The sequence below is a fragment of the Sinocyclocheilus grahami genome, unplaced genomic scaffold (genome assembly GCF_001515645.1).
Source record: "Sinocyclocheilus grahami isolate Dianchi unplaced genomic scaffold, SAMN03320097.WGS_v1.1 scaffold24.1, whole genome shotgun sequence".
Lineage (NCBI taxonomy): Eukaryota > Metazoa > Chordata > Actinopteri > Cypriniformes > Cyprinidae > Sinocyclocheilus > Sinocyclocheilus grahami.
Window position 1 is genome coordinate 3,014,087 of NW_015505203.1, and position 12,195 is coordinate 3,026,281.

General features: G+C 32.9%; 1 protein-coding gene across 1 annotated transcript in view; it reads right to left on the reverse strand.

Annotated features, from left to right (window-relative positions):
- The window catches only part of lrrk1 (leucine-rich repeat kinase 1), a 101,207-nt gene extending 90,107 nt beyond the window's left edge, over window positions 1-11,100 (reverse strand). Inside the window, exons 1-2 of the mRNA XM_016248046.1 lie at window positions 11,031-11,100; window positions 2,778-2,788 (exon numbers count right to left, since the gene is read on the reverse strand). Of these exons, the coding sequence (XP_016103532.1) occupies window positions 2,778-2,788; window positions 11,031-11,100 (81 nt within the window). The remainder of the gene's footprint in view (window positions 1-2,777; window positions 2,789-11,030) is intronic.
- Between the last annotated feature and the right edge of the window lie 1,095 nt (window positions 11,101-12,195).

Consider the following 12,195-nt stretch of genomic DNA (forward strand, 5'->3'; position numbering starts at 1 on the left):
GTTCAGAAATACTGTAAAAATAGTAAAACTGTGAAATATTATTGCTATTTCAAATAACTGTTTTCTATTTCAATATATTTAAAAATGTATTTTATTCATGTGAGTCAAAGCTGAATTTTCAGCAGCATTCCTCCAGTCTTCAGTGTCACATGATCCTTCAGAGATCATTCGAATATGCTGCTTTGCTGCTCCAGAAACATTTACTATTATCAATGTTGAAAACAGTTTTGCAGCTTCTTATTTTTCTGGAACGAAATTCTAAAAATTCTATGAAAAAAAATTCTAATAGAATTAAAATAGAAACCTATTGTAAACGTTTTAAAACATTTTTACTTTTACTTTCGATCAATTTATTGCACTTCTGATTAATAAAAGTATATTAAAAAAACATAATACTAAAATAAATCTTACTGATCCCAAACTTTTCAATGGTAACATATTAGCGCATAACTAAAAAATATAAATCACAGCAAAAGAAAAAAACTGTAGTCTAGATGCACCGCAAGAATATTTGATTAAGGTTTACGTATAAATTCATGTCGTCCATAATGAACCTTGTGTTTAAAATATGATGATCAGATCATAATTATTGGCTATGTTGAGAAAGGAACACCAACACATCGTTTAATGAATACTGCTTTGTTTTTAACTACTATGTGAAACAGCATTTTAAAAAGTAGTATGAAACAGTAAAGTCACATGACCTTATTACGTATTCAGCAAGTGATGTTCATTTAACAGTTTCAAAATTAAATTGGTTATTTTACATTTTCATCCTGTTTTGTGTCAAATTACTTAGCATTTTAACATTGCAAATTTATGCTTCAAAAAATTCTGAACAAACATGCTTCATTCATTCATTACACTGGAAATGAAAGGTCATGTCGAGCACATTGCATTGTGGGATACTGTTTTAAAAGCGAAAGTACTTTGTTTGGCCTTCCAAAAGAGGACGATATCTGCTTCTTCATGCCTAGAGCTGATCTGTGCTGGTTGCTGAGGAAATACAACAACTTTGCGCTGTGGATCCCCGGATCGGCTTTCACTGTGGATGAAGCGGAGTCCACCCCGGGGTCGTCACATGTGGTTTCCGCAAGCCTCCTTCGTCGAATTCGCCCGCCGCGCCGTTCTCAAGCCCGCCGCCTCTGCTCACTCTAGGCCGCCGCCGCCGCTCACTTTAGGCTGTGTGTGACGCTGTGTTTTGTTGTAGATGTAACCTAGTTGGTTAATTTTGTGGATTATGACTGAAGAAAAAAATCAGCATAAAAACAAAATTAAAGTTTTGGATTTTTTTTTAAATGTTTTTGAAAGAAGTCTCTCATGCTCACCAAAGCTGCATTTATTTGATTAAGAATACAGACAAAATTGTAAAATATTAATAGAATTTAAAAAGCAGTTTTGTATTTGAATACATTTTAAAATGTAATTTATTTCTGTGATGCAAAGTTGAATTTTCAGCATCATTACTCCAGTCTTCAGTGTCACATGCCCCTTCAGAAATCATTCTAATATGCTGTTGACAGGACATTGCTAGGTGGTTGTTAAGGTGTTCTGAATGGTTGGTAACCATAAAAACCATAGGAACCAACATAATGACAGTTTTCAATCCAAACAAGTTTCTAAAACCCTCCCCTTCTCTGCCATTGTTCAGATATATACACATATTACCGCCTCAAACTCATGCAATTGGTTGAGCCAAAAGCTAACATGTCAGGTGGTTCAAACAAACAGATCAGTGTCACAGTGTTTACACAACAGGGAAATAAACATGCAAAAGGTCTATGTTATTTCTGCATATTAAGCTGTGACAGGAGGAAGTATTGCAACTTAGGAAAACAGATACACTTCACCTTTAAATCCAAAAAAGCTCGTCATATTCAAATGATTTGTTGCCGTTTTAGTTTTCATTGTTACGTCCATAGAGACCACCAAGCAGATTTACAGGCCTGGCCAAAACATGTTTTAATGTTAAAAGCATATCAGAATGCCATCTGCTTATTCAGCATCACAGACTGTAAACACAAGCCATTGCAGTGTTTTGAGTCTGTGGCAGGTTCATAACGGATTTCTACTGTTTTGAAAGCACATAAATAATGTGTGCACTGTAGTTTTGACACATCAAACGTGAAGGCTGAGTACTGAGAGAAGCAAGTGTGAAAAAAGCTGTGATATTCAATGTTTGCCATGGGCTCTTGCTTTCCTTTAGTACTGTATTGTGTGTGTATATGAGAAGTATCAAGGGTTTCACAAGCACGTTTTTAGTGCACATCTCCCTTGCGGATGCAGATCAGAAAAGCTCATGCAGTCTTGCGCCAAGTCAAGCCAGATACTTGACTATTGTTTATACTTAGGATTAATCATTTAAACAAACCCCTAATTCTTTGTGTTAAAGTCTGGCATTTAACTTACTGTACACTGTTAGCTTCAAACTATTGCTGTACATCAAATCATGCAACTCACATTTATGTTTATGCATTTGGAAGATGCATTTTATCAGTTCACGCATTCCCTGGTAATAGAACCCATGCATGACTTTGCCATCACAATATTTACTTTTAAATATTTAAACTTGAATCCAAAGCATTTAAGTTACACATTCCATCAGTCCAAATGTATCATATTATCAATTAAACCCATGATTTTGGCAATGCCAGTGGGATGATCTATTGTTTGAGTTTCAGTAGCTTGTTGTAAACTGTGTTAAAAAAAACACCTGTGGTTGCACCAACCAAAATAATGTTCATATACCAAATCCTTAACATCTGTTTTTTACCTACTTGACAGCCACCTTAAACAAATATGGTAAAGAGAAAGTAACATGACACTAAAACAATGCAATAAACATTAATTTAACAACATAATATGTAACATAAAACCCTAATGTGCATAAATGATAAAAAGTAAGAAACTGTTTCATTAAAAAACATATGCAAATTGTCACACAGGGAATTCTGGGAATGTTGATTTATGGTTTCCACTGTAAATTCTAAGACGACGACTTGTTTTTCAATTAAAAAACATTAAACTTACAAAATTACATGATATGTACTATTACATCCATTATAGTTTACAGAAACTTACTGTTAACCAATTTACAGTTTTTAATCATAGGAGTTTTACAGTCCTTTACCGTAACGTTCTACATTTCTTATTTGGTTATATATTATACATGTTTACTTAGCCTATTTCCAGTTTTGTATACATTTAAACTTTATGCAAGTAATTTTTTATTTTATATTAGGCATAGCCTGTCCTATAGCATGGTGCATTAAAAAAAAATTTTGTTAATAAAAGTTCTATGTTTTATATATAGGATAAAGTGAGTTTGACGTTGTATTTTGTTGTTGCATTCAAGCAATTGATGCCGAACTGCCGCTAATTCGAAAGTGAAAGTAAAATGCGCACAGCGCTTTTAAGTGATTTAAAAGCGAAGGAAAGCGAGGAAAAGAGGGAAAATTCAAACGAACAATTGCTTTACACCGAATTGCCGCTGTTTGAAAGTGAAAGTAAAATGGGCACGCCGCTTTTACAAGCCATTTAAAAGCAAAGGAAAGCAAGGAAAAGGGGGAATGCCCCTGCCCCCACGGTGATACCGGTATTACCGGTGTTGTCACACGTCGATTAACCGGTGGGAAAATGTCCTCACCGTCACAACCCTAACACACACGCACATATATACATACATTTATAAAAAAATTTTTTTTTTTTAAACTCCACAGAAAAAGGCCACTTTCTCTCAAGGAAGAAAAAGGGCAGGTGCTCAAGCCCCCTTTGATGTCTATGTGTGCACGTGCCTGCTCCTGAAACTTCATAGTGTGTACGTGGCCACTTACAAAACTGGTTCAATATTGTATTTCAGTCCTCATTTTTTACAGTTTAACACAAGCAGCAACTTACATTTAACCATTTTCAGCAATACTTTAAAATATTGCATGCATCATAATACATCTTGTATGCTTTTGGATGCTTTTTTTTTCCTACAGAGCTTGCAGTAGCACATTATGGAACTGTTGCCTCTGAAAAGGATCGAAGATAAACGGCTGCAGATTCAAACATGTCTAAAAGCAAACACACACACAATCTGGACACAAACTAAAAAAAGGAATGTATGCTGGTACTGTAGTTTGCATGAAATATTTTTTGGGAAGTTGGCATGCTCTATGGTGTAGCATGCAAAACTTCATCTAAAACTATTTTATGTGGCATTTTGGTGATTCTTTTGTAATTATTATGCATGTTGTTTTGTGTGCTATTTTACAAACTAAATGTAATATTTGTACTTTTAAAAATTTATTTCTCAATGCAAGACCACTTAAAATGACATGCAAAAGGCTGATTAAAACTACTCAAAAACTGAAAAAATAAAATGGTTTTAAGTCACATGGCCTACACTTTATACCTAAAGGGTATAAGGTTAAGTCACATTTATTACTTTAGTACAATATATGGAAAAATAATAATAAAAATTACTACACCTAAAACTAAAAAGCTTGATCTTGCAATAAATAAATAAATACTACTACTACTACTACTACTATACTAATAATAATAAAAAAAAATTTAATTAAATAAAAAAAATTTAATAAGCACCCACGTCCACTAAAGTTAATCTAAAAATACAGCTAAATATGAGTAAAATGACAGGTATAATTGAAATAGATAGATAAATAGATAGATAGATACACAGATACGATTATTTTGTATTATTTACTATTTTATTATTTATTAATTTTAAATTAGCTTTATGTTTTCATTTGAATTTTAGTTTAAGTTTAAGTTTTAGTAATTTTATTAGGTTTGTTTCAATTAAGCTTTAATTTCTTTTTTTTTTTCAGTTAGTTGCCAAGGTAATATTTCAAATGTTCATTTACGTTTTTGCAAGTTTTTCATCTAAAGATAGCATTTTATTTCAGCTTTATTTCAATTAACGAAGCAATAGTCAATAGAAAACAATTTTAATAGTTCAGAGAGTACAACGGAAAGAACGACAGATAGACAGAATGATAGTTCGAATGATAGAATGACAGATAGATAGACAGACAGATAGACAGATACATAACATTATATGACTTCAGAAGCTTAAAGGGGTCATATGATGTTGCTAAAAAGAACATTATTTTGTGTATTTGGTGTAATTAAATGTTTATGCGGTTTAAAGTAAAAAAAAAAACACATTATTTTCCACATACTGTACATTATTGTTTCTCCTCTGTGCCCCGCCTTTTTGAAACACGTTGAATTTTACAAAGCTCATCGGTCTGAAAAGCGAGGTGTGCTGTGATTGGCCAGCTATCCAGTGCAGCCGGAGCGAAGAGACAAAAAACACCCATTACAAACGAGGCATTTGTTGCATCCAGTGGGGACATAATTACTGATTATAATGACTTATACAGTCTTTTTACGCGTTGCATTGTATCGCGCCGCGTAGACATAAAACCCTGTCTGCATTTGTGATCCGAGAAATGACAAACAACAAGTGCTACTCTACACTGCCCAAAACTCGCGTTTGAATCATCAGTGGCAAATCCTTTAAATGAAAACGTACTTACAGACCGAGTCAGAACTGCCAGTATAGCAGCTATCGTTGGATCATCAGGATGGAATGAGAGGTAGAGTTGAGTGTCATCAGCATAGCAGTGATATGAAAAGCCATGTTTCTGAATGACAGAACCTAGTGATGCCATGATTAATACTGAAATACTTTTCATTAAATACTGAAATGTATATATAAAAACAGCAGCTACATTCTTAAATTAAACACAGCTTATTTTAATTTTGTGTGTTGTGTATTTTTTGGAGTTACCATGCCATTAACTCAGTAACATGCTAGAATTAGCTTTTGGTTTAAGTTTGTTGTTTTTTAATATTCATCTTAAAATTTCGGTTTTAATCATTTTAGTATTTCAACTAAAGGCAACATTTTTATTTCAGCTGGGTTTAAAGTTTTTCATCTTCTGTAATATTTATTTTTTGCTTTATTTGGAGTTTCTCTGGATGTTATGGGCTTTCAACTGACTTCCTCTGATCAACAGACCATAACAGCTTTACACTGTTATATTGTATTATCATAAATTAAAATAAATGAATCAATACATTTGTTCATTTAGCTGAATAGAAAGTTTCTTACCATTATATAGGAGCTATACAGGATACATATGGGAGTAGTTTGGAGACCTACTCAATCTTTATTAGGAATATTTTCAACATTCAACAAACAAACGAACGAACAAACACCTCTATATATTTATTAATTTGTTCAATCAATCAAAAAACGAATTTATTTATTTTTAAAATGGTTTGTTTTATGAATATATCAATGCATGTATTTATTTATAAATATTTATTAATAATTTATTAATATATTATGTTTCTTACCAGCGACACACAGTTGTCAAATATTTGGAGATATATTCATTCGTCATTATTTATTATTGCTATTTTCAACATAAAAATAAATACCTCTATATATTCGATAAATAAAAAAATAATGCATCATATATTTAAACAATTTAATGAATTTATCACAACTACAAATAACACAAATGTAGTGATTAAAAAACAATGCTAAGCAAATCTAAAATACATCTGTCTACAAAACTAGTTTCAAACATTTTAGCAGAAATATTTAGAAGAAAGTGTTTTTAAGACCAAGAGTAACTAATTCAGTCAAGTGTGTTCAAATTTTGATTGCTAATGTATATTTAGAGGCTGTTTTTGGCTAATTTAAAATGTGATATTAGTAGCTACTGGTCAACAACAAATGAGATGGAGCACAATCAACTATATGAATCTGTAGTCATGCCTATATTAATCAGCAGCCAAATATGAATAAAGGTTGAGAGCTGAATGCACAAATGCTGCTAGCATACAGGCCAACCTCACATTCAAACTTGAGTATATGTGAGAGGAAGTGACGTTCACTGTTTCACTTCATATTTCTATAAATGCTGTGCAGACGGTCAAGTTCCTCGAACCATAACTGCACTGATGGTGTCTCAGGTTTCAGAGGGGTGAAAAGAACAACCAAATCCAAACAAATCTTTTATTATACACGCTGCTTCTTACATGCTACACCAGGCCCATGTTATCTCATTCTCAGTACCACACTCTCACATGACACAGTAAAGTTGCTGAACTGGTGTTTCTCTCAGAGGGAAATATTAACCTTCGTAGTGGTACGATTATGCAAAATTAGTGTTTCAACAAACTACACCATATGCACTGGCAACATGCCGTTTGTAAAGCAATGAGGAAGTTTCTCATGCCTTCGCTGAGAAAAATGTCACTGTTTTTAGGGTTTATTTAGAGGATCTGCTGTCAATCTGTCTTGAGAAGTCAAAAAATGTTTTTTTGCAAGTAGATTACTGCCAGATAGGGTCCCAAATGAACACTGAATAAAGTGCCATTTGTGACAAATATACAAATAAATAAAAAAATAAACTACTAAATAGGGTTGCACGGTGTACCGTTACTGGAAAAATACTGGTATATACACCATATTTCAAACGTTTCTGCAGGTTTTATGAAGATAATTTAAGACCATTTTAAGACCAAGCAAAGAAAATTTAAGGAATAAATTTAAGGAAACAAAATACATCAATAGTGTGTACAAAAATAGCTTAACTAGAATATGGAAATAACTATTAAAATGGATTAAAACAAGAACAATTATCTTGCAAAAGAGCTCAGAAAAATCTACTTTATTCAACGGGTAAACAAGTTTTTGCAGTGCATTCAAAAAGCTGTAGCAAACAGATAAAACTCACTCTACAGAATCATTGTGATGAGGATATAAGATATTGTGAATATTGATATAATGCTGATGCTCCAGTTTATATTTGTGTAAGTGCTCTGTGATGAGCATCAAAGGTTTCTTATAACGCGTTATTGCAGCGTTAGGCATTGCAGCCAATCACAGACATTTCTGACAGCCTTATTTAAATGGTGGATTGAATCCGAAACTGCGATGATTGACAGTGATAAGCATAGTAACAGATGGGGCAAAACAACAGATACTGCATGTCAAAACAGATCTGTGCATTAAATGCAAACTGTATAGTTTGCATTTAAAGTGTAAATGCAAACTACATAGAACAAGTGTCAGATTTATTAATGTGTTGCTTTTTACAGGTAGATTGCACTTTGTGTGTAATGCAATAAGTTATTCAATAATAATTGTGCTCTGTGATGAGCATCAAAGGTTTCTTATAACGCGTTATTGCAGCGTTAGGCATTGCAGCCAATCACAGACATTTCTGACAGCCTTATTTAAATGGTGGATTGAATCCGAAACTGCGATGATTGACAGTGATAAGCATAGTAACAGATGGGGCAAAACAACAGATACTGCATGTCAAAACAGATCTGTGCATTAAATGCAAACTGTATAGTTTGCATTTAAAGTGTAAATGCAAACTACATAGAACAAGTGTCAGATTTAGTAATGTGTTGCTTTTTACAGGTAGATTGCACTTTGTGTGTAATGCAATAAGTTATTCAATAATCGTTTTTTTTTTAATCTCTGAAGTTTTTAAATTTAGTTATCTTTTGAGGCTGCTTATTTGTCACCTATGGTATCGATTTAGTATTAATACCGAGGTATTAGATTCTGGTATCATACCGAAGCCACAATTATGGCATCAAGCCATCCCTACAGCTAAATAATTAAACTATCATAATAACAACAATAATAATAATAAAATTAAATGTTGATAAATATTTAAATATTTGTTTTTTTATTTTTAATGCCTCAAAATAAAATAATATTAATTATTAATATTTTAAATATTTAATAGTTATTTGTTAATAATAATTTATTGATACTATTAATAATATTTATTTATTTATCAATTTAATACAATTATTAATATTTATTTATTTACAATTATTTATGAAATATTTTAATTAGGGCTGTCAGTTTAACGGGTTAACTTAATTAAAATATTTTAACACAGTTAACGCACTGGCCCCGCCCCCAAACCTGTACATCATCTTATATTTCATAGTTGACAAATATGATGCAGGGCAACAACTCCATAAATGTAGTTATGCCCTAAAAATCAAGATATTGGTGCCAAAAAAAAAAAAAGCCCCTGTATGTTTTGTTTCATATTTATATCATATGATAAGCGATATTACACCAGCAGCTAGAGTAATATCACACGAGTGCTGATTTTGTCCCGAATATCACAAGTTTAAATGTGATTTTATACAACAGTTCAGTAAATAAAAAGTTGATATTGTGTTATATTTTAAACACAATATTATATTATGTGTTTTGCTCAATTTTGCAGAAACCATATTACCCGTCTCCGAGCAACACAGCGGTGTTTAGTTTCTGAATGAATCCACGTTTTGAACAAATCATGTGAAATCAATGATACAATTTCCCACCTTCAATACCATGACTGAGGTGCCCTTGAGCAAGGCACCGAACCCCCAACTGCTCTCCGGGCGCCGCAGCAAAACAAATGGCTGCCCACTGCTCCGGGTGTGTCTTCACGGTGTGTGTGTGTGTGTGTTCACTGCTGTGTGTGTGCACTTTGGATGGAATAAATGCAGAGCACTAATTCCTAGTATGGGTCACCATACTTGGCCACATGTCACGTCACTTATACAAAAGCCCCTTCTTAAAGAGAGCCGTTTACTTCATTCCTGAATGAATCAGCCGTTTGCACGAATCGAATGAATGAATGACTCAAAGACATTTACCGCCACCTGCTGGCAGATTTAGTTTCTTATTTAGAGTATTATTTCTTTAATAAATAAATAATATTAATACAAAAAAAACATTAAAGGGATAGTTCACGCAAAAAAAAAAAAAATTCTGTCATCATTTACTGACCCTCATGTCGTTTCAAACCTTTCTTTTGTGGAACATAAAAGAAGGTATTTTGAAGACTGTTGGTAACAAAGCTGTTTTGGTTACCAATGACTTTCATTGTATGAACAAACAATACTGAAATGTTTCTTAAATGATCTTCTTTTACGTTCCATAGTTTACGTTAGGCTGTTGTAGCCTAAATGTTTATGTGTAATAAGTTTTATGTTGAATCAAATAAAATGTTTCTCTATAAAGCTACAATTTGTAATATCTGCTTGATACTTTCTCATTTAACACGAAAAATAGCTTTAAATAATCTTTTGTGGGTATTTTCACAGTCAAATTTATTTTGCGATTAATTAATCGAAACATCATGTAATGAATTAGATTAAACCTTTTAATCGACTGACAGCCCTAATTTTAATAAATAAATACGCTTTTTCTGATTAGTTTGAGTAGTAGTAGTAGTATATATTTATTTAATGCCATGTCAGCATCAAAGACATCAAATGGCAAAAACAGTTTAAAAAAATACAAGTGTAATAAGTTTTATGTTGAATCAAATAAAATGTTTCTCTATAAAGCTACAATTTGTAATATCTGCTTGATACTTTCTCATTTAACACGAAAAATAGCTTTAAATAATCTTTTGTGGGTATTTTCACAGTCAAATTTATTTTGCGATTAATTAATCGAAACATCATGTAATGAATTAGATTAAACATTTTAATCGACTGACAGCCCTAATTTTAATAAATAAATACGCTTTTTCTGATTAGTTTGAGTAGTAGTATATATTTATTTAATGCCATGTCAGCATCAAAGACATCAAATGGCAAAAACAGTTTAAAAAAATACAAGTATAACAAATACAATAAAAACCAGCAAACAAATAAACAAGGTATAAATCACACAAGATTTTTTATATTAACGTGATAAAAATTCTAAAACTTTTCTTGGCAAAATTTGTCTAAATAACTCTTTAAGTGAGTTCATAAAAGAGTTTTCTCTGTACATTAAAAGCTGGACAGTCCAATAAAATATGTTTAACAGAAAGGGGAACCTTGCAAAACATACATTGAGTAGTGTCTTCACCTTTAAGCAAAAATGCTTGAGTCAGACTTGTATGACCTATGCGACATCTGGTAAATACCTGATTAGTTTGAGATAATTTTTGGACCCTGCTGGACGTGTAAAGGTTTCTTACCAGCTTGCTCCTCCATGCTGCTGGCGCTGCCGCCCGGATCTGCAGTCTCTTTGACGTACCAGTACGACATATTTCAGGCTGAAAGCTGCAGTGTCATTTGCAAGACGTCTTCATGGACCGAAGATACATAAAATGCCCCTTCAGGAACAGATTGCATGACATCCATCCATTCGTTTGTCTTCAAAACAAAATTTAGAGACACGTTAAACTTCTAGACAAGCAAAACATAACCAGACAACACTATATAGAATGCAACAGAATCTAGATAATTTTGGAAATATTAATTGCATTGCTTCATTAAAGATATACACTGATAGCATTAAGGTAAATCATAAACCATGTCACACACTTGCTGCTTTTGACATTAAAGTATAAATGAAATAAAAAATTGACCCTTTTTAATACACTTTCCTGGTACAGGTCGTTAAAAGCTTTCTGATCTCCTAAATTTTCAAATGCATGAAAGTCCAAACCTGCATTTTTCTTGATGAACATCCATTCCCCCTCAGAAACAGATCCAGTTATGAAGCAAAGCAGATTGTGAACAATGTATAATTTCAAAATAACATTTGATTTGAATATGAAAATCCAGCAAGGAAGCGACACAACAGGCATCTGAGACTTTCTTATGCAGTTCCTCGAACATAACGCCGCTGCCAATCTTTTTATAGAAGTCCAATGTAAAGGAAGTCTAATCATTTTTCGCTTTCGATTGTAAAAGCTAGACGTGAACCAATCCATGTACCAGCTCGGTCCAGCTGACTAATTCTTCTAGACGTCTACAATCCACCACATCCAGCAAAACCCTTTTCCAGAGCTGGAGTGTTGTGCCAGCTAAAGACGTGACTCATTTTTCCTTGGCTTGAGGTAATTGGTCATTTGGTTACAAACAAAACAAGCTTTCTTTTGTGAGTTACAGTAGCTACATTGAATTTTAACGAGTGACCTCCGCAGCGCTGGTACAACCAGACACATTTGGACTCTTATTCTGCAATTAAATGTTTTAAAAGAATAGAGGCGTCTCATGAAATATCAAGCAGCACCATGGTAAACATTCAATACTAGATCAAACTACCATGGTATTGTCAAATGATACCAGTACTTAACTGACCAGGCTTACATACTCCAAATAAACTTTACAACTCTGTTTAGTCATGTAGAAGAC